The sequence below is a fragment of the Branchiostoma lanceolatum genome, chromosome 9 (genome assembly GCF_035083965.1).
Source record: "Branchiostoma lanceolatum isolate klBraLanc5 chromosome 9, klBraLanc5.hap2, whole genome shotgun sequence".
In the NCBI taxonomy this organism is placed as follows: Eukaryota; Metazoa; Chordata; class Leptocardii; order Amphioxiformes; family Branchiostomatidae; genus Branchiostoma; species Branchiostoma lanceolatum.
The window spans coordinates 9,987,525-10,008,890 of NC_089730.1; the positions used below are offsets into that span (position 1 = coordinate 9,987,525).

The following is a 21,366-nucleotide window of genomic DNA, read 5'->3' on the forward strand; positions in this document are numbered from 1 at the left end:
TGTGCAATGGAACGAATGAAACAATTGCCGATCATTATCCCACCGCATTTGAACGTCACGATACAGTAACTTGATACAGACATCCATTTATTCAACAGATATAGAATTTAGTAGCATAACAAGTCAATTTATAGTAAATACAAAACAATACAAAGGAACGCTAGAATTATACAAGTTCAATTATGTAAGAGCGTCTGAAGCATGCATGTTAGATTAAGCTTTTTTTGGCCTGAAAACAGAAAAAAATGCCATAGAATTGATTATGAGCAAAATTTGAGATGCCTCCTTATCTATACTTGTTGAGAATAGTCAAGTACATGTGTGCTAAATCTGGTGCTTTTAGACAAATTTGCACTATTTTTCAACTATGCCGCTGGATTAATACTGGATAAGATGATCCTAAGAAATCTTCATATGACTAGAAATCTAAATTTTCTCAGAATCTTTCGCTACAGATACAGGCTAGTCCAGGGCGTTCTGCAGGGCCTCCTTGTTCTCTGCCGCCCACGTGTCGAAGGTCTTGGCGGCGGGGTGTAGCTGGCGGGTCAGCTCCACACTTCGGTCGGGGTTGTGAAGTCGGTAGAACTTGAACATGTTTCCGAGGTCGTCAGCTCCAGGGAAACCTAGCTGACCAAAGGCGTCAGCTGTCATCTAGAAGACAGTATGATGGGGTAGAGGGTGAATTAGTTATTAGTATAAAGTGGTGAAAAGACGATGTAGACTGGTACAAAGACAGCAAAAAGAACTCATTATCCTTTTTGGCGACACCTCAGAGCCGGAGCCGGTAGTACCTTGTTCGCTTTCTACGACAGCTGAATGATCTAGTACTGCAATAGACTCACGTCGCTAGCCTTGAACACCTTCGGCGCCAGGTGCTTGGAGAGAATGTCCGCTGTCTGCTGGATGGTGAGTTTGTCTCCGCTGAAGCCCACAGCCCGGCGGATCCACCGGGCCCAGTTTCTGAAGATCGTCCGGACAGCAGGACCCATGTCTCCTGCACTGACGATGTCCATTGCAGCGCCCTCCATCGGGACTCCTAGGGAATTACATATTGATTGGCAACTGAGTATAAACAATGAAGCAATTTTGCTTCGGGGAAATTTGAACTTTAGACTACCAACAATAGTTGCTACGCATTTTTACGAACCAACCCCTTGTCATCGCACAGGTATTTTTGCTTGAGATTTAACTCATTATGATCTAGCGGTCCAGCAAAAAGCAATCAAAAGTACAACCGACCTGATGCAAATCCTGTGACAATAGATAATACAAGAAAGGTTAACATGTATTAGGGCCCGCTTACCCAAGACGTACGTTCCGTCCTCCTGTTTCTGTGGCTTCATCATACTGATGTAGTTTTCATAGTAGAAGGAGAATCGGACGAAGGCCACCGGCAGTTCGAGTGACGTCATGTACTCCTCTATCTGCCCCTTGGCGTCGAAGTGAGGACAGGGAAACCCCGCGATCTTCTCAACATTCTCCAGGCCGCTGAACACAACGTGTAGCACCCCGGCAGCTTTCGCGGCGTCGGCTATGTCCTTACCCTTTGTTGGGTGTGAAGATATGGAAATACAGTTATTCACGACTCACATAAGAAGTGAGAAAACAAGACTGGAGACAACTGCGCGCAATCAAGAAGAAACATAATATAGACATGACACTTTTCCGCGAATTCTGTCGTCTTGTTTGAACATGGCAAGCTGCATGTTGGACAACACAGGGAAAGAACAGTATGAATGGCGATTCTTACTTGTTTGATTTCCCTCTCCTGGTCCATATGTTCCCAGTAGTTGGTAACAACAAAAACTCCGTGTGCACCCTGTATGAAAAAAGGGCAACGACCATATTTAATCACAGAGTAAGATTTTTTTGTATATATTACGATCGAGATGCAGCCATTCCATTGGCTTTGTCTTGACACCCTCGTTAGACCAGGACCCCATAGCGCTCCACGTTACATCGGTCGCGAAAGGGGCCCTGGTCAAAAGACCCGTCACATATGGTTATGGCAGGTCGACGAGACTTGCTCATGAATAATTAATGAGCTGACCTTATTTGGCACAAACGGCAGCTGTAGCTCATGAATAATTAATGAGCTAGCCGTAACACGTAACCTGATTGGTTGATAGCTTCCCAGCGTTCTTTGAGCGCTGGCTTCCGATGAGAGGAAGCAAACCCTCTGATTGGCTGAAGCTGTTTTGGTGGCGACGTCATCATAACCATATGTGACGGGTCTTTTGACCAGGGCCCCTTTCGCGACCGATGTAACGTGGAGCGATATGGGGTCCTGGTTTAACGAGGGTGTGTCTTGATCGTCATTGAAGAAACCTGGATACCATAGCCTATGTTCGGCTAATCGCCAAGAAATCATGAATCGCTTCGAGAAAGAAAAACTTGCGATATGCTTTCTGCAAATTTTGACAACATTCCTTACCTGTAGCGCAGGTCCCAGCGTGCTTGGATCGTCCAGACTGGCTTGGACGATTTCCGCACCCTTCCCCTGCAGTGCCTTAGCCTTATCGCTTGAGGCGTTTCTCGTCACAGCCCGGACTTTAAAATCCTGATCTTCCAGAAGGGCGTTGGCGACAGACCCTCCCTGTGCTCCTGATTAGATGAACATATTGTCAACTTTATTTGAAAGATGCTGCTATGTGGGAAAGCGTCAGAGACTGCTCTTATCAGTAAAGCATACCTATGGCAGCACCCATACGGGTCGAGAGTAAAATAGATATTTTGCTTACTCACCTAGAACCGGTGATGCTAGTTCTGAATATAACCATAGTGTGCACCGGCGATATCTATGATGTTGGGATAATTGAATGCCCTTTAGAAGCATGCATTTGGGTAGAACGTATTTGTCGCAATATAATAAACGTTAAATATGTTTGTTAGCGGTAATGTATCCGCATCTATCGACAAGTTACAGAACAGACCACGGACGGATGATCAAAACTTACCACAGTACCACCCAATTAGTTTCCGATTTAAGATTGGACACACTACAGAACAGAAGAACAGCAAACAGACTCACAGAAAGCTAGACAACCAAAAGCCGCCGGTCGACACATTTCAGTACCAGAACCAGAACCACTGATCGCCACATGGTGTCCCACAAAATGTCATGAAGGATTGTTTTCTTTCAGTCGGGTTTTTCACATTTGGTAAATAACTGTCAACCACTGCCGTGACAACAGACTATGCGAACAACGCCACAGTCATGGACAGTCTGTTGTCACGGCTAGCTATAGAATGCTTGGATTTTACCGCACTGCTCAAATATGTCCACGGACACTATGTTACCTGCGCGGCATATTGCTCAGCTGTTAGTAGTGTTACGCATTTGTGTCAACGGTGAAGCGCCGATCATTTCAAGGTCTTCTAGTGCTTACATGCAAACACAACGGAGGAATGTTTAGGGCAACGCCTTAAGTTGATGTGCTATACTGTTTTACTGCCGCCTTTCTTTACTTTCTTTACAGCTCCTTAAGTGCGCTCTCCCTGTGTAATTTCGTGTGCCCTTTGCTCACCCCGTTCTTGTAAATGTGCCAAGCCGGGACGAATCCTTATCTACAGGGTGATATTGTTAGCGGTACTGCAATTTTCCTCTACCAAGCGGTGCGGCCGCACTCACTCAATGCTCATTCGTAAAACATGAGAACATAAACAAAATGTCAAAGTTACTCTGAGTAGAAACTTGATACAGAATTATCCAACAGGCTTATGACCGTGACCTCCTGAGCAGCTGTAACGTCTTCGCTGTACTGCTCGTTTCTAGTTGAAAGTACCTGTACTATCCCCTGCCAGACTTTATAAGAACACAAACCGTCTGCTGTGCATGTCACGTATAGCTAATCTCGGGTTAGACAGATCTGGTCTCCCCCTAAGTGTACATCTGACGGTTTCCAGACGGGGAAAATCAAATAATGGAATACCACAGCCTAAAAGGTCACAATTACTTTGTGGGGCTGCCTGACTGTGAGATTGCCTATTAGCCATGAATCGATGGTGTAGTGTTGTCGCAAACTCAGATCTCACCCGGTCCAAATGTGAACGGTAAGCACAGACATACTGCTTTTATCCAAGATTGAGACTGTGCTGCTTTCTATCATCATGTAGCCTGACTATCGCGCTCCTAGCGGCCGGTCCGACGGATACCGCATTAACTTCCGCCAGCGAGAGCTTTGGTAAACACTATGGTGCTTCGATAATTACAACTTAATCATTAATTCATTAATCTTTAGGGTGGTTCCTTAAAAAAAAAACAGGGCGAACACAAGCCATTCTATGTTGCAAACGGACTTCAGAAGCGCTAGCAAGCAATGAGAAGCCGAACAACATCAAAGCTCAGTCTACGTGACCCGCACCTGTACTATTCTCACAGTGGCTGCTGCTGTAGACTTTGACATATGATTGAACATTTCGACTCGTTGTCTGTCTCAAAGGCTGACGATGTCTAACATAACCAGTTGTGAATGCTGCCGTCCAGACGTCTTCTGAAACGCTACAGAGTTTAATACAGGCTGGTACCGGTGAATAGAAAAACAAACGTTCAATAACAACTCGAACCGGGGTCCGGTCTTCGCTCTTCACAGCTGTCATACATACACTGTTTAGATAAACTGCTTCTCGGTGACATGTCGAACTCACCTGTTGCTCCGAAAACGGTGATGAGTTTCGCCATGTTGCCGTGAGTCTGTTGTTGACTAGTAGTTGCTCGTCGAATGGACGCTACACGTACCCTGTGTCGCTCTCGGTAACCCGTAACCTCTCTGGCAAGTTTGTTTGAATGGCGTGACCTTATATACACCTTGTGGGTTGTTCCATTGCACAATGGGTAGGATAGTCAGCAATACAAACAAATATGCAAGTCATGCAAATTCACGATGGGTCGGGGAGCCGGAGGAAAGGTGCAAGTCACGGGTAGACTACTGCAGTATTGACGCTGTTCGCAAGTCATGATTGTGGAGCTACCTTCTCGTGAGATGGCAATTTCACAGGTTCGCACGGAAGGCTCCTCATAACATGGCTTTAGATTTAAACACAAGTCTCAGTTTTGCTTAAATGTCATGGCTAAACCGGGCGCTTCGCTTTGATTATCTATTTGCTTTGAAAAGTGAAGCAGTCGATTGTTTAAAATCTCAGGATACTCAATCAAGTTGCACTTGTATTGTGTATAGGATGCTGCGTTTTAAGACTCGTTTTGGCCTCTTGTTTGAACGACAAGAATCAGTTACTTGATGCACGCTTCTTTTTATTATTATCGCCCACCTATTCTATGCTTGCGCATACCCCCGTCGATAGGCACCGCCATCTTTGGATTTTCACACCTTATTTCCAGTCGCCATCTTCTTTTCGGGTGTACTGGCAAGGCTTCAATACTAGTCGCCAGATCGCTACAAAAAAGATACTCCCGGACAATACTTTTACTTCAACACCAATATAGTTAATGATGCAAAAATACAAAAACATAACTTCCTGACATAAACAGTATCCAGTAACACCAGATCACGTTCACTCGTACAAATTACGTCACCTTCGTGTCATCACAACTCCCCCCCCCCCCGTCCCGACATGAATTACACTAAAACGCGGACATCTTCGTATTTCCTGACGGAGAGACTTATAATGTAATCATTTCTAGTTAATATTTTCAAGACAAAGAAAATATTAAAGCATAATTTTATGTAATCGATTCCCTTATCAACTTAGGTTTATGAAGCGATTCGAGACCATGCCGAAATGATACAATTCATGTACATTCTTTCAGTATTCTTTAAATATAGATATGTAGGGCGTTTTCGGTATACACAAGTTAAGACAGATCTAAAAAATAAGAATAACCACTAATATCGGGTTTAAGTCACCGCGGGCCCTGGGTGTGCCCCCAAATGGTTCGGTAGCCACAGGGTGTCCCACGGGGCCACGTAGGGGTCAAGCCCGAAAGTTTTAAAACACCCCGTGAACTACCCGACAGGGCCCCTTTTTCCAATATGGGACCTAAGCATAAGACGTCTTCAGATCATCAGATGTATGACAAGTTAGGTTGGATCGATGAATGCGCTCAGTATTTTTCTCCACGTGTAAACACCGGCTAGTCCAGGGCGTTCTGCAGAGCCTCCTTGTTCTCTGCCACCCACGTGTCGAAGGTCTTGGCAGCGGGGTGCAGCTGGCGGGTCAGCTCCACACTACGGTCGGGGTTGTGAAGTCGGTAGAACTTGAACATGTTTCCGAGGTCGTCAGCTCCAGGGAAACCCAGCTGGCCAAACGCATCAGCTGTCATCTAGAAGACAGTATGACGGGATAGAGAGTTAAAGTGACCCGGGCGTCTTGAAAAGACGCATAGGGGTGGCGCCCATCTCCAGTTCTATAGCCCTTGGGCCACACATATTTGTGCAAGTCACTACAGCAGGGGGCTGGTCCGCTGGTAGTGATGTGTGTTTAACTTCCATACTCTTTCCCAAATGCTGAGTGCTAAGCAGAGAAAGCAGTATGTACCATTTTTAGAGTCTTTGGTATGACCCGGCCGGGGTTCGAACTCACGACCTACCGTGTGCAAGGCGAGCACTCTACCAACTAGGCCATTGCACCGGTTATGGATAGAGAGGGAATGAGTGATTGAGTGGTGAGCGCTTAAATGAGTGCATGATTGAGTAAATGACCGAGTTGATTGGAAGACGAGAAGACATACGATACGAAATGTTACCTCAACAGCAAAAACCTCATTCGGGCTCACGCGTTCTTCGTCGCTTTTTTTGGCGACACCTCAATGACGGAGCCTGTTGTACATTTTTCTTTTTGACTTTCCAATTGAATGATTGACGGGTATCCATGACAGTTGCATGATCGAGTACTGCGACAGACTCACGTCACTAGAATTGAACACCTTCGGCGCCAGGTGCTTGGAGAGAATGTCCGCTGTCTGCTGGATGGTGAGCTTGTCTCCGCTGAAGCCCACAGCCCGACCCAGCCATTCCGCCCTGTTCTTGAAGATCGCCCGGACAGCAGGGCCCATGTCTCCTGCACTGACGATGTCCATTGCAGCGCCCTCCATCGGGACTCCTAGGGAATTACACATTGATTGGCGACTGAGTATAAACGATGAAGCGATTTTGCTTCGGGGAAATTTGAACTTTAGACTACCAACAGTAGTCGCTACGCATTTTTACGAACCCACCCCTTGTCATTGCACAGGTACCTTAACTCATTATTGATCTAGCGGCCCAGCAAAAAGTGATCAGAAATACAACCGACCTGTTGCAAACCCTGTCACAATAGATATTAATACAAGTAAGGTTAACATGTACAAGGGCCCGCTTACCCAAGACGTACGTCCCATCCTCCTGTTTCTTTGGCTTTAAACCACTGATGTAGTTTTCGTAGAAGGCTGAGTATCTAACGAAAGTCACCGGTAATTCGAGTGACGTCATGTACTCCTCTATCTGCCCCTTGTTGTCGAAGTGAGGACAGGGAAACCCCGCGATCTTCTCAACATTCTCCAGGCCGCTGAACACCACATGTAGCACCCCGGCAGACTTGGCGGCGTCGGCTATGTCCTTGCCCTTTGGTGGGTGTGAAGATATGAAAATAGAGTTATCCACGACCCACATAAGAAGTGAGAAAACAAGACTGGAGACAACTGTGCGCAATATCAAGAAGAAACATAATTTAGACATGACACTTTTCCAAGAATTCTGTCGTCTTGTTTGAACATGGCAAGCTGCATTTTGAACATCACAGGGAAGAACAGTATGAATGACGATTCTTACTTGTTTGATTTCCCTCTCTTGGTCCATATGTTCCCAATAGTTGGTCACCACAAAGACCCCGTGTGAGCCCTGTAGGAAAAAAAAGGGCAACGACCATAGTGAATCACAGAGTAAGATTGTTTTTGTATTTGACTATCTGACGTTACGATCGAGATGCAGCCATTCCATTGGCTTTGTCTTGATCGTCATTGAAGAAACCTGGATACCATAGCTTATGTTAGGCTAATCGCCAAGAAATCATGAATCGCATCGAGGGAGAAAAACGTGCGATATGTTACTAACGTAACATGACCTATTTACGTGCAGAACCTATTTACGTCCGGTTTGGCTCATGTCCACATGTCGCGGTGTATTATGCCAAAGCCTGTTATCATGAGCAATAAAGGAATCATAAGTATGATCCTTAGCCATTTCTTTAATTTTTTCACAGCAAAACATAATGGCCATGCGTTCACCACGTGAACGCCACGTGCCGCGCATGTGGGGGAAATTTACAGATAAACATTTTTTTTTACATCGCGTTAAGCAAGTGGCCGGACAGACATAGTGATTTTACTATCATTTGTCTGCAGACTACTTTGGACAGTTACTGTGCATTTTTTTCTGGTCTATGTTCTTCAAGCATAGCGCTAGAAGGGAAAAGATTCAGAAGTGGACGATAATGGGTTACCCTAGCACAATTCTTCATAATATACCTCAGTTTAAATACATGCTCGCATGGCGTTAAACAGGCGGAGAAAAACTTACAGACCATACATTTTCCTTTTAGAAGAGCTGATATTTCTGCCCATGGGTTTGAAATTTGGCTCTGTCCGCGCGGTTTTAAGATAAATACGTTTTGAATAAATCGGACGTTAATTGGTCATATTACGTTACCTGCAAATTTTGAGAACGTTCCTTACCTGTAGCGCAGGTCCCAGCGTGCTTGGATCGTCCAGACTGGCTTGGACGATTTCCGCACCCTTCCCCTGCAGTGCCTTAGCCTTGTCGCTTGAGGCGTTTCTCGTCACAGCCCGGACTTTAAAATCCTGGTCTTCCAGAAGGGCGTTGGCGACAGACCCTCCCTGTGTTCCTAATAAGATGAACATGTTGTTAACTTTTTTTTTAAAGATTCCAATATGTGAGAAAGCTGGATCGTGAGAGAGCCCTCTCAGTAAAGCATATGTGACATATTGAACAAGATGTATATATGGCAGCACCGTCATACAAGTTGATAGTAAAATTATACTATAATATAGGTTTTGCTTACTTAACCTGTAATGCTAGTATAGCGGCAGTGTGTGCCAACGATATCTATGGTGTTGGGATTATTGAATGCCATTAAGAATCATGCATTTGGGTAGAACGTACTTGTCGCTATATAATAATCGCACGACCTTATACCGTCGTCAGTCTAAAGCCGGCGGTGATGTTATCCTCATCCACGCACTGAATAGACCACGGACGGATGATCAACACTTGCCGAAGTACCACCCAATTAGTTTTCGGTTTAGGATGGGGCACACTACAGAACAGAAAAACAGCAAACAGACTCATAATACTACCAAAAGCTACACATGGCCTCCTGGCCCTGCCGGTCGGACACATATCTGCAGCCAATTCCACACCAATCTCGTCACAACCCGATCCGAACTCGTTCAAAATGATCCCAAGTAGCAAACCACCTATGTGTGCACTACTACCCCCTGAACGCTTTACCTCAATGGGGTGTTAATTGTTTAGTACCAGATCAACACACAGTGACCCAAAAACGTCATGAATTATTGTTTTCCTTCAGTCTCGTTTTTGACATTTGGTAAATAACTGTCAACCACTGCCGTGACAACAGACTATGCAAACAACGCCTCTCCTGGACAGTCTGTAGTCACGGTTAGAATGCTTGGATTTTACCGCACGGCTCTACCACACGGCTTTACCGCACCTGTACTGTTCTCACAGTGGCTATTCCTGTAGAATTTGCCTGACATATGACTTTTCGACTCGTTGTCTGCCTCACTTGAAGGCTGGCGATGTCTGAAAATGAACGGCTTGTGAATGGTGCAATTTTCCAGACAGGGAAAACATTCAACGACGACAGGAGGCGGGTTCGTTCTCCGTTGTTTCACAGCTGTCACATGCACTGTTTAGATAAACTGCTTCTCGGTGACATTTCAAACTCACCTGTTGCTCCGAAAACGGTGATGAGTTTCGCCATATTGCTGTGATTCTTCTGTTGCTAGTCGAATGGACACTACACGTGCTCTGTGTCGCTCTAGGTACCCCGTAGTAACCGCTCTGGCAAGTTAGTTTGAATGACGTGACCTTTTATATACACCTCGTTCCATTGCACAAATGGGTAGGGCAGTCAGCAATGCAAACAAATATGCAAATTCACGATTGGTCAGGGGGGAAAGGTGCAAGTCATGGGTAGACTACTGCAGTATTGACGATGTGCGCAAGTCATGATTTCGATTGTGAAGCTATCTTCTCGTGAGATGGCAATTTCCCAGGTTTGCACGGAGGGCGCCTCATAACATTGCTTTAGATCTAAACACAAGTCTCAGTTTTGCTTAAATGTTATGGCTAAATCAGGCGCTTCGCTTTGATTATCTATTTGCTTTGAAAAGAGAAGCAGTCGATTGTTTAAAATCTCAGGATACTCAGTCAAGTTGCACTTGTGTTCTGTATAAGATGCTGCGTTTGAAGACACGTTTTGGCCTCTTGTTTGAACGACAAGAATCAGTTACTTGATGCACGCTTATTTTTTCTAAAACGCGGACCCGTTCTTATTTGCGGACGGAGAGACGTGTAATGTAATCATTTATAGTTAATATTTTTAAGACGAAGAAAACATTAAAACATATGTAATCGAATTCCTTATCTTAGGTTTATGAAGCGATTCAAGACCATGCCAAAATGATACAATTCATGTACATTCTTTCAGTATTCTTTTAATATATATGCAGGGGCGTTTTCGGTATACACAAGTTAAGACAGATCTAGAGAATAAGAGCAACCACTAATATCGGGTTAAAGTCACCGCGGGCCCTGGGTGTGCCCCAACATAGTCAGGTAGCCACAGGGTGTCCCGCGGGGTCACGTAGGGGTCACGCCCGAAAGTTTAAAAACAGCCCGTGAACTACACGACAGGGCCCCTTTTTCCAATTGGGACCTAATCATAAGACGACTTCAGACGTATGACAAGTTAGGTTGGATCCATGAGGTGCTTATTTGTCTCCACAGACACCGGCTAGTCCAGGGCGTTCTGCAGGGCCTCCTTGTTCTCTGCCACCCACGTGTCGAAGGTCTTGGCGGCGGGGTGCAGCTGGCGGGTCAGCTCCACACTTCGGTCGGGGTTGTGAAGTCGGTAGAACTTGAACATGTTTCCGAGGTCGTCAGCTCCAGGGAAACCCAGCTGGCCAAACGCGTCAGCTGTCATCTAGAAGACAGTATGATGGGGTAGAGAGGGAATGAGTCCGTCGAGAAGCCAACGTATTACTGCACTGGACTGGGTGGAGAGTAACAGCGACAAGCTATGATGATGAAATGAGTGCATGATTGAGTAAATGACCGAGTCCATTGGAAGATGAGAAGACATACGATACGAAATGTTAATTCAACAGCTGAAAAAAGCTCTTCGAGCTCACGCGTTCTTCGTCGCTTTTTTGGCGACACCTCAATGACGGAGCCTGTAGTACCTTTTTCATTTTGACATAACAACCGTTCTCATTGAATGACTGACGGGTACCAGTGACATTTGAATGATCTAGTACTGCGATATACTCACGTCGCTAGGCTTGAACACCTTCGGCGCCAGGTGCTTGGAGAGAATGTCCGCTGTCTGCTGAATGGTGAGTTTGTCTCCGCTGAAGCCGACAGCCCGACCCAACCATTCCGCCCTGTTCTTGAAGATCGTCCGGACAGCAGGGCCCATATCTCCTGCACTAACGATGTCCATTGCAGCGCCCTCCATCGGGACTCCTAGGGAATTACAGATGTGTCAATATGGCTTAAAGCTTTAATGGCTGCATGTATACTTGATTTACGATGAAGCAATTTTGTTCGCGTGAACTTTGGTATGACAATATAAACCAATCGTTTCTTACTTTCTACCCAACCGACCCTTAACCTTTGCTGTTGTTTTTATTGTATGTCCGATCTAGATTGTAGCTTTTTATTGTTAGCCTGGCTAATTGTTAACCCTGTGACAATGAATATCAAGGCAGATAACAAGTACTAGGGCCTGCTTACCCACAATGTACGTCCCGTCCTCAAGTTTCTGTGGCTTTAAAGCAGATGTGTAGTTCTCGTAGTAGGCTGAGTATCTAACGAAAGTCACCGGCAATTTGAGTGAGGTCATGTACTCCTCTATCTGTCCCTTGCCGTCGAAGTGAAGACAGGGAAACCCCGCGATCTTCTCAACATTCTCCAGGCCGCTGAACACCACGTGTAGCACCCCGGCAGCTTTGGCGGCGTCGGCTATGGCCTTGCCCTTTGTTATAGTTGTTTGTGAATATAAAACATACAGTTACTCAAGAATCACCTGGAAAACGAGAAAGGAGGAAAAAAGGCAACAGTACATAATTAAGAAGAAACGTAACCCCCCCCCCCCCCCACACACACACATTCATACTCATACTCACACAAAATCAGACGTATAAGCCCACTCGTAAATTCGAGTACGCGTGCGTCAAAGGTGAAGGCCCATGACACCATAAAAGAAAGCCGTCTGGCCATTTATTGTTATGCAAACCGAGACAGTGTCGAGACGAGAACTGTTTGCAAGCCAGGGGCCTTCACCTTTGACACTGCACATGCGTACTCGAATCTACGAGTGGGCTTATTCTTTCAAGGATCGGATCTGCTGTTTTCCAGAAAGGATTTTGTTTTGTTTCAATATGATAAATTGAACTCTGAACAAGACGTGGAAGAACAGTGTTGAGAGGTGCAGTTCTTACTTGTTTGATTTCCCTCTCCTGGTCCATATGTTCCCAATAGTTGGTCGTCACAAAGACCCCGTGTGAGCCCTGTATCAGTGTAGGAAAAATGAATTAAGTGCCCTGTAAGTCCATTGCATCATATCCATGCTTTTATTCTATCTGACGTTCCAACCATTCCATCGGCTTTGTCTTAATCATCATTGTAAGAAATCCGGATACCGGTGATCACTGACTAATCGCTAAGAAATCATGAATCTTCTTTGAAAAACAAAAAGCTAACAAGATTTAACAAAATACGTATTTTCTGGTAACAAGCTGCACATTTCGAGACAATCCCTTACTTGCAGGGCAGGTCCAAGTGTGCTTGGATCGTCCAGACTTGCCACAACAACCTCGGCACCTTTCGCCTGCAGTGCTTTAGCTTTGTCGCTAGAGGCGTTTCTCGTCACAGCCCGGACTTTGAAATCCTGGCCTTTCAGAAGCTTGAGAAGGGCGGTGGCGACAGACCCTCCCTGCGTTCCTGATACAGGTGGGTGAGTTGTTAGCTAGCTTGTCAAAGATATCGACTAGATGAATATGTGAGAGAGTAAAACATGTGACAAAACAAGACGGTGGCACCCACATGAGTCAAGGGTAAAACTACATGATACTTTTGCTTATTCTAACCTGCGATGACAGCTCTGAATATATCTGTGGTTTGTCCAGACGACAGACCATGTCAATTAACGGTTCAACTCCTGGACAGTCTAAGTACTTAGAATTATTAAATTTTACAACCGGCGGCACAAACATGCATCACAAGTAACCAACACTATGTGGTCCTGCTGGTCAATGCAAAGGAAACGCAATGGATGACATGGTCCAGGTCGGCCCTGAAGTGAAGTGAAGTGCTGTTTTTTTCCTACGTTTCAAACGGAAGCAAGCAGTGAATAACTGAAGAAAACTGAAGCTTGACACCTGTCACTAGTTCTGTTCTCACAGTTTAATCAGCCTCAGGCGGATGCTGTATAATTTGGATGACATATGACTGAACTTTTCGACTCCAAGTTGTCAGTGTCTCAAAGGCCTGCGATGTCTAAAAATGAACAGCATGTGAATGCTGTAATAAGCCCACTCGTAGATTCGAGTACGCATGTGCAGAGACGAAAACTGTTTACAAGCCAGGGGCCTTCATCTTTGCCATTGCACATGCGTACTCGCATCTACGAATGGGCTTATTGTCCAGACGTCATCTGAAACCTTACAAAAACACAGGCTGGTGAATAGCGAATTGTTGAAGGACAACAGGGCCTGGGGGAGGGTCTATTCTGGCTCCTTTTTTTACAGCTGTCACACATATACGACCATATACTGTTGAAGTTACACATGGTCACACATACTGCTCCCCGGTCACATGACAAACTAACCTGTTGATCCGAAAACGGTGATAAGTTTCGCCATGTTTCTTTGACAGTATGAGTCTGTTGCTGAATGCTGCAGTGGACTCAGGCTCCTGTGTGGCTCCTGGAGCTCTGTAACATAGCTCTCTTTGAATGACGTGACCCAGGACGTGACCCTATTAGTATATACTGTATACAAACGTACCCCGGTGGGCTGTTCCACTGCACAAATGGGTAGGACAGCCAGTAATGCAAACAAATATGAAAGTCATGCAATACGTGTGTCCCTATACTGTTACTCTCCAAGCAGAGGAGTGGGTCCGGCTGGTTTTTGACGTGTTTTTAGGCGTTTTTGTCGGGCTTTCTACTTTGATATTTTTCTCTCTATATAAACCACATAGACGGAACCACTCCTCTGCTTAGAGAGTACTATAGTCTATACTGTGGCAAACGTACCCGGGTGGGCTGGTCCATTGCACAGATGGGTAGGGCAGCCAGCAATGCAAACAAATATGCAAGTCATGCAATACTTTGAATGACGTGACACTATACTGAGTCACTGACAAACGCACCCGGCCGGTGGGCTGTTCCATTGCACAGATGGATAGGACAGTCAGCAATACCTGCCTGGTTTACAAAAATAACATACATAATTTACCAAGGGGTCTCCTTGCTTTTATCAAGGAGGTTATATGGTCCCTTTAACCTCCTTGTTTTTACTGTGTACAATTCATAAGACTACCACGGTCGGTTGGCCCATCATACAAACATGTGTAGACCTGGGCGGGCTGCTCCATTGAAGGTGAGGGGAAAATCAACAAATTACTGCAGTGTCAATGTTGACTTTGTGTCACTGTGCAAGTCATTTTCTCATGAGATGTCAATTTCAGAAGTTTGGATCGAATGCTTGTCATGAAATGACAATTGCAGTGCCTTTGCATTGTCGCTAGAGGGGCTTCTCGTCACTGCTCGAACTTCGAAATCCCGACTTCAGAACCTCCCTGCGTTCCTGGTGGACATAATTATACTGTATATGGTTTTATAGATATGGACATGGTTTACTAAGGAGTGGCTCATTGAAGTACATAACGTTACATGACGGAGTAATAGTTCAAACTATCATTTTGGGATGGCTACCGAGACGAATTATGCTGAAGGGATCACTCATTCACATATTTGAAGCCATCCGCTTTCAAAATTGGTATTCCGGATGATTTTTGTACCATGTGTGTCCTTATTCTCCAGGAGTCGAGATCAGTCGATCCAGTATGAGTATGGTAGATCCATCTAGTAATAACTGTACCCATCGAAAAAGCTAGCATAAACAAAACGTTACAGCTTTCATGATGTCAAGAATGCAGCTGCAGGATTTGACAGAACATGTTTATTGATAACGTTTGACAACGTCAGGACACATATTACGATCATCACTTTAAGATGTAAAAATATACGGCTTTTTTCAATCGTAGATACGTATCAACACGATGGTCTTCCTCAATACATGAGATAGTAACGACTTTGGACCATGTAGAAGGTACGTCTTTTATAGACACTTTCCTCGAAGTCGTAGTATTCTTGTTAGAGCCCTTGTTAATCACAGGTGTACATGTATTGCACCATTTTTTAAGGTATTGTCCTTCGGCACTGTGTGTACCGTTAACACGTTGGCCTGCATCAGAGTACGTTGGGAACGAGACTCTTCAGTCTCTAACTGAGTTGTCTTCCCTTCATATCCCAGCATCCATCTATTAGGACCCGGATGTCCTAATGCGTCAGACAAATTTACCAAAAATCTGACCTATTTTTGGAATACTGAGGAATATGAAGGTCCTGGTAGGCCATTTCTCCCTACTGACACAGCCATTGGCCCCTGTGTGGCCACGTTACTTTTTTCCCCTTTGGAGCTCTTAGAATTAAGTAACAGTCATCTTAGTTCCTATGGCAACAGTCTGACCACGCCCAGTTGGTCCAGCTTCCTCCACAGTCTCCACTCCATGTCGAAGTCGTGGTTCACCACTGTGGTCATGTCGTAGGACGCGTTGTCGTAGTAGTGGACGGATTGGCCATCGGTCCTGCCGAAGCCGTACAGACTGACTTGGTCACAGGTCTGCAGCGCGGTGAAGACAGCTATGGCGCCGGTACTGGGGCGGTACACGGAGTACCTTCTCTTCTTGGACTTCAGCCAGCTGACGAAGAAAACCAGGCATAAAATAAGACACTTGCAAGCATCAGAAAACGACATAAATACGCTTGTATATACACTGTGTGTGCCTTACGAAGCGCTATAAGCTAAGTATCATATTTCTTAATTTAGAGGTGCGCTTCACGACAAATAAAAGTCCACTTTGAGTATCGTTATTCATATAGAACATTTAGGATATGTTTCCAGCGATGTACCAAAGTGAGACTTGCAACTAGATATACAGATACATTAGATACATGTTAAATGTTTATGATGACAAATGGCATATTGGAAGCAAAGTCATACAACCTATAGATACAACGGTTGAACCTACTTTTTTTAGACAATTTTTACTTCCAGTGCAGGGCCTTACCTGTTATTGATGTATCTGAGAAGGTCTGGATGTAACAGTCTGATGTTGTCACTACCCAGGTGGAGTTTGGACAGCATTTCTACAGATCTGAGGAAAACCAGATAGACGGAGAATGGTATGCAATTTAGGTTTACTGTTAAACTTGTAGTAAACTGCATTGTGACTTTACATTGATCAGTAAACAACATTGTCTACTTATACGTTCAAACCGTCCGAAGTTATGGGTCACTCATACTGAGGAATGTTGCAACTTGATTTTCGTCGTGTTAGGGGTAAGTTACTTTTGAGACAAATTAAGTCCCCAAAACAGATGCGCTCTTATGATTACATCGACATGATGTTTTCTATATCATTAGTACTTACAATCGGTCTATGCCCTTGGCGTCAACTGGTGCACCCCACGCTAAGGTATCCACTAACTTGTAGTCTCTTCTGTTGCACATCGTCAGGATATACTTAATGCCCTGCAGAAAAAGAACAGGTGTGTTACAAATTACAATGTGTATTTCATTCAGACATTCATGAACAACACCCTTGACTTCACACGAGCTGAGAGATAAAAAAACAGTCGGATATACATGTAGTCCACTTGGTGTGACTTACCCGGTCCCTTGGCACGTGGAATTGTGGTTCCTTAAAGCTGGGCTGCAGGGTTCCCAACAGCGTGTTGACCGTGAAGAAATAAAAGGACGTCCTGGTGCCCACGTCTGACTCGTACCCTGACGTGACAGCTCGGTTCACCCTGTACAGGAAAAAAAGGATGTATCAGAAAATTCTGTGTTTACTTACCAGATAAGGGCATGTCGTCAAATCCATTTGTAGTGGAAAACGCTTCAGTCTGTTGTATTCCGCCTCTGTCTGTCAAAAGATTTGACCTGTTTTGAAGGAATACGACTGTAAACATCAAACTCCAGGAATATAGATTTTACCTAAAGACGAAGTCGTGTCCGTCTATATCGCTGCCTGCACTGGAGCCCTTCAGACTCCCGCCATTTCCGACGACTGCACATCGTCTGCAACCCGACCGATCGCTGAAAAGAGCGCCGCCTTCCGATAACGGCAGAGAAGTCAACCCTTTTTCTAGATCTGTGGAGATGAAACAGAACATCTTTACATTTATTTGTACTTGTGAAACGTCGTCAAATTATATAAGACATGTACAGCAGCATCATAATATGACTGGGCGTGGTACATAGCTGTAGAAGAGGAGCAAGTAAGCACATACACCCTTGTATACAGCACCAACTTAATGACAGTACGGTAATAATTACAAACTCAAAGGTGCTTCAACTTACCAGATAAGGGGGTGTTGTCAAAACCATACGGGAGTGGAAAACGCTTCAGTCTGTTGTATTCCGCCTCCGTCAGGTCACGTGACGTCATCAGGACTGGAATGTCGTCCACGAACTTGCTCGAGAACCACTCCATGTTCGGATCGTCATGGAGACGGTGTGACGACATGCACTTCTGTGTGCAAAATGGCAGATGAACAGGGTAAGAAATTTGTCCCGTCAACCATAAAGACAAGAAGATCGGCAGATGACTGAAGCTGAAAAGTGAGCAAATGAAATGAAATCTCACCCAGGGCAAATTGGACGTGTCCTTTCCGTACACATCCTCCCCTGGTATGGACTCGACAGTGGTCTCCATTATCTTCTGCACTCTTTCACGTTTCTGCTGGTAATATTCCTCTTTGTCTTTCTTCTTCCACTTTTTTCTCTGTTTTTCTGCGATGTCCTTTGCTGCTTCGGGGCCATTCGGAGAAAGCCTAGGGACAGGTAAAACCTCGTTCTGTCCTCTGTACAACAGCGCCTGCAATTTCCCGTCTGTTCCATCGGTGTTGCTGGCTCTGTCATCGTTTGAGCTCAAGTGTCTCTTCAGAGATGGGTGCCTGTAGAAAAGTCCAGAAGAAATACGTTTAGAAAAAACAAACTTACAAATTATCCGCTTAAATCCACCGTTTTATAACATCTATGACATCGCTTTGTACTCAGTAATCTGTCATTCCAACCAAATTAAAGAAATAACGTCAAACGTACCCTGGTTTGAAGGTCAGCTTTCTCTGTTGGTCAAGACCAAAATGTCTGAGGTAGACTGCCCCGGGAACGAGAAGAGAGATGAGTACGACGGGTACGAGACAGCTGAGGGACAGCACCAGACGTCGCACGCTACACCGCATGGTGACGCTGACGTCACTCTGATCATGGCGTGACGCGCTGACGTCGGGCGAGTCGTCCTCTGCGGCCGTCTGAAAACAGTAAATAGATAAACAATTACACCTATTTTTTCTTTCTTGTTGAACGGTTCGGGTTTATGTCAACTGTGACGGTAGTGGTACAGCAGAATGTGTTTCCATTGAAGGGAGATTCTGAGCTGGTCTTCTTGTGAAACTCACTTTTCTTTTGAAGACATTGGGACAATGACGACCCCTTCATGTCCTTCATGGATGCCCTTCTTCAACAACAAAGAACGGTATGAAAGGCTGATCTCCAAGCAGATTAATAGATGATATAACCGAATCCAACGGGCAAAAGCAGTATCTCTCTGCCCTTTGGACACTGTAATGCCACCGGTAAATCTGCTTGTAACGTTAGATTAATGAAAGGCTAACAGACCAGGTGATTGACCCCAGTGATTGTCATGGGTTCTTTCACTAGAAACGTCCCAGTTCCACTGTACAGGGAAGCGAGTGTACTCAGAGCCCCGGTAGTAAAAACATTGGATGGCACTCAGGCTAATTAACTCAAGCTCTGTTGTATTTTGACGGCGACAAATATGTGATGGTAACAAATGCACGCCCCCTGGAAGAACATAGAGTCAACACCATTATCATAGAACGTTAGAGGAGTGTCTCCAGTTCTTGTGAACAAAGCTTTTCAGTGTTTGTCTGCACCTAACCCGAGGCTAATATTTGCCATACATCCAGGTATCCACATGGTTGTGAGACCCCTTATTGTGAGTTAAACCTCGCCGGTGTGACATATAGCCTTGTTTACAGAAACACCAGCACCGATGTTAAACCTCTGACGTGACACTTAAAAAAAACACATGTCAACCAATGTAGGTGCGCCATTCAGGTGTAGTCATGTGTCCTTCAACAAGCTGAAACAGGTTAACGCAACTGGAGCTAAGTCAACCCAACCCAAGTCAACCATGAAAATAGCTCTGTCAATGCGCTTCTCAATTTGTGATGACACAAACTAAATCTAAGGGTTATCTATCGCCCTGTGTCATGATGAACGTGCAGATTTGTCGTGCAAATCAAATATTAACTTAACCCCGCAGTCCCGTACTTAACAAATGTATTGACTGTGGAAATAAACAAACCGACATAAAATGTTTATAACAATTCTCACTGTCAGGATTTCAAGCGCTACATCTCCTTTTAGACTAATAGGCAACATCCTATAAATAACATGCAACTGAGGACTGTTACACACTCAACAATATATCACGAGATTCTACGACAGCTAAAAGAAAATTATTTACATCTTCCTTGCTTCAAATTCCTATAACACAATAAGGAAATCTAGGCCAGAAACAATTAGCTTAGTACAACGCATTTGTCTTGGCTTTGACAAAGAAATCAAGGAAAATCTTATGGCAGGCGGAATTTTGACATGCCAAGGATAAATTATGCCCGTCATCTGTGTAACCAGGTCAGCGGAATCAGCGGATCTGTAGCCTCGGGAGGAATGTAATGAGGGTTCATCAAGAGGTCACAACTCACAACACATAATCTCCAAGCAGAGGTGCGGTAGTCCATGGTGTTTTCAGTGAAAGCAGAAGGCGTCAAGCACTTAAGCGACATAAGTCGACGCTTGCCACATCGAGGCAACTTGCTATGCTGTATCCCACGTAAATTCTGTATTTTGAGCACCTTAACTGAAATGGACTTAATTTGCGACTGGTGCTGTACAATGTTTTAAGTGTATCCGTGATCTATAAATTGATTTCCAATCCAAACCAATCTACATTTGTAGCGAGCGTACCCCAGCCGGGCTACTGACAACCCCCATGGCCATATGGATTACCGGGCTTTTCCTGCAGTGCCAAAACAGTCTGGACTCCGAATCGAGCACAAAGGCCGTCTTGAATAGCCAGGTCGGCATGTTTTCACCATGCTTTCTACCACCTAAAGAGCACTATCGTAGCTATGATATAACCTCCTTGTTATGATGTAGACCAGAGTGAATGTAGACTATAGCATTGCTGCTACACTGCAAGCAACACTGCTAGCTTCGATATACTTAATTATATTGCCTAGTGTTAAACCAGTTTTGACTGTGACTCTGCATAAAAAAGGTACAGAGCAAACAACTTCAAAATCAAATAGTTTGAGCAAGTCCTACCTTTGAAAAGGCTATGTTGTTACTTCTTCTCCGCAAGAATTGCTTTCAGTTGGCTGGTTCTTATTCCCATATGGCGTTACCAGCATCGTTCCAAACTCGCATCTTTCGCAGTTGTTTACTCGACTGTACTGTAGACTGGGTCAGAGAACCCCTTTCAGAAGGATGGGTATTGGCCCAGCTGGATGATTTGAATTTTGACAAACACTTTCCGTGGGGGTGTGGCCTGGGTGTTGTCGTGCCAGATGATTGGGTAGCCTGGCATCGGGCGAGGTGACGTAGCGTCTTGGTCCGATGAATTTGGCGCGAAAATCGCACACCTCAGCACAATTCAGGTTACAGGTATCGTCTGAACTCGCATAAGCAGATCTTGGCGGTGTAACGTTGAAATCCTGTGG

The 21,366-nt window shown here is 44.8% G+C and overlaps 4 protein-coding genes across 4 annotated transcripts; all 4 read right to left on the minus strand.

Annotated features, from left to right (window-relative positions):
• Positions 1-70: 70 nt before the first annotated feature.
• LOC136441564 (nmrA-like family domain-containing protein 1) lies at positions 71-4,805 on the minus strand. Its single transcript, XM_066437914.1, has 6 exons — positions 4,648-4,805; positions 2,435-2,604; positions 1,751-1,819; positions 1,304-1,544; positions 843-1,036; positions 71-651 (listed from the first exon to the last, which is right to left on the minus strand). Exons 1-6 carry the CDS (start codon positions 4,679-4,681, stop codon positions 463-465), a joined length of 897 nt encoding a protein of 298 aa, XP_066294011.1. The 5' UTR covers positions 4,682-4,805; the 3' UTR covers positions 71-462.
• Positions 4,806-5,697: 892 nt separating this feature from the next.
• Positions 5,698-10,543, minus strand: LOC136441782 (nmrA-like family domain-containing protein 1). Its single transcript, XM_066438260.1, has 6 exons — positions 9,927-10,543; positions 8,669-8,838; positions 7,767-7,835; positions 7,319-7,559; positions 6,866-7,059; positions 5,698-6,280 (listed from the first exon to the last, which is right to left on the minus strand). Exons 1-6 carry the CDS (start codon positions 9,958-9,960, stop codon positions 6,092-6,094), a joined length of 897 nt encoding a protein of 298 aa, XP_066294357.1. The 5' UTR covers positions 9,961-10,543; the 3' UTR covers positions 5,698-6,091.
• A 137-nt stretch (positions 10,544-10,680) lies between these two features.
• LOC136441781 (nmrA-like family domain-containing protein 1) lies at positions 10,681-14,429 on the minus strand. Its single transcript, XM_066438259.1, has 6 exons — positions 14,092-14,429; positions 13,027-13,205; positions 12,704-12,772; positions 11,997-12,237; positions 11,533-11,726; positions 10,681-11,184 (listed from the first exon to the last, which is right to left on the minus strand). Exons 1-6 carry the CDS (start codon positions 14,123-14,125, stop codon positions 10,996-10,998), a joined length of 906 nt encoding a protein of 301 aa, XP_066294356.1. The 5' UTR covers positions 14,126-14,429; the 3' UTR covers positions 10,681-10,995.
• A 999-nt stretch (positions 14,430-15,428) lies between these two features.
• Positions 15,429-21,291, minus strand: LOC136441878 (alpha-N-acetylgalactosaminide alpha-2,6-sialyltransferase 2-like). Its single transcript, XM_066438418.1, has 9 exons — positions 20,972-21,291; positions 18,659-18,867; positions 18,201-18,510; positions 17,915-18,086; positions 17,549-17,705; positions 17,223-17,361; positions 16,983-17,083; positions 16,620-16,706; positions 15,429-16,250 (listed from the first exon to the last, which is right to left on the minus strand). Exons 2-9 carry the CDS (start codon positions 18,796-18,798, stop codon positions 16,001-16,003), a joined length of 1,356 nt encoding a protein of 451 aa, XP_066294515.1. The 5' UTR covers positions 18,799-18,867; positions 20,972-21,291; the 3' UTR covers positions 15,429-16,000.
• Between the last annotated feature and the right edge of the window lie 75 nt (positions 21,292-21,366).

What these genes read in the sequence shown, in the direction of transcription:
- LOC136441781 (XM_066438259.1), bottom strand. Translation starts at nt 14,125, where the DNA reads ATGGCGAAACTTATCACCGTTTTCGGATCAACAG. An exon ending in CACTTGGACCTGCCCTGCAA is followed by an intron (nt 12,773 to 13,026) that starts GTAAGGGATTGT and finishes ACACTGATACAG; the next exon opens with GGCTCACACGGGGTCTTTGT. An exon ending in AGGTGTTCAAGCCTAGCGAC is followed by an intron (nt 11,185 to 11,532) that starts GTGAGTATATCG and finishes ACTGTCTTCTAG; the next exon opens with ATGACAGCTGACGCGTTTGG.
- LOC136441878 (XM_066438418.1), bottom strand. Translation starts at nt 18,798, where the DNA reads ATGCGGTGTAGCGTGCGACGTCTGGTGCTGTCCCTCAGCTGTCTCGTA. An exon ending in TGACAACACCCCCTTATCTG is followed by an intron (nt 17,706 to 17,914) that starts GTAAGTTGAAGC and finishes TCATCTCCACAG; the next exon opens with ATCTAGAAAAAGGGTTGACT. An exon ending in GGACACGACTTCGTCTTTAG is followed by an intron (nt 17,362 to 17,548) that starts GTAAAATCTATA and finishes TTTCCTGTACAG; the next exon opens with GGTGAACCGAGCTGTCACGT.
- LOC136441564 (XM_066437914.1), bottom strand. Translation starts at nt 4,681, where the DNA reads ATGGCGAAACTCATCACCGTTTTCGGAGCAACAG. An exon ending in CGCTGGGACCTGCGCTACAG is followed by an intron (nt 1,820 to 2,434) that starts GTAAGGAATGTT and finishes TTTTTCATACAG; the next exon opens with GGTGCACACGGAGTTTTTGT. An exon ending in AGGTGTTCAAGGCTAGCGAC is followed by an intron (nt 652 to 842) that starts GTGAGTCTATTG and finishes ACTGTCTTCTAG; the next exon opens with ATGACAGCTGACGCCTTTGG.
- LOC136441782 (XM_066438260.1), bottom strand. Translation starts at nt 9,960, where the DNA reads ATGGCGAAACTCATCACCGTTTTCGGAGCAACAG. An exon ending in CGCTGGGACCTGCGCTACAG is followed by an intron (nt 7,836 to 8,668) that starts GTAAGGAACGTT and finishes TTTTTCCTACAG; the next exon opens with GGCTCACACGGGGTCTTTGT. An exon ending in AAGAGAGGGAAATCAAACAA is followed by an intron (nt 7,560 to 7,766) that starts GTAAGAATCGTC and finishes CACCCACCAAAG; the next exon opens with GGCAAGGACATAGCCGACGC.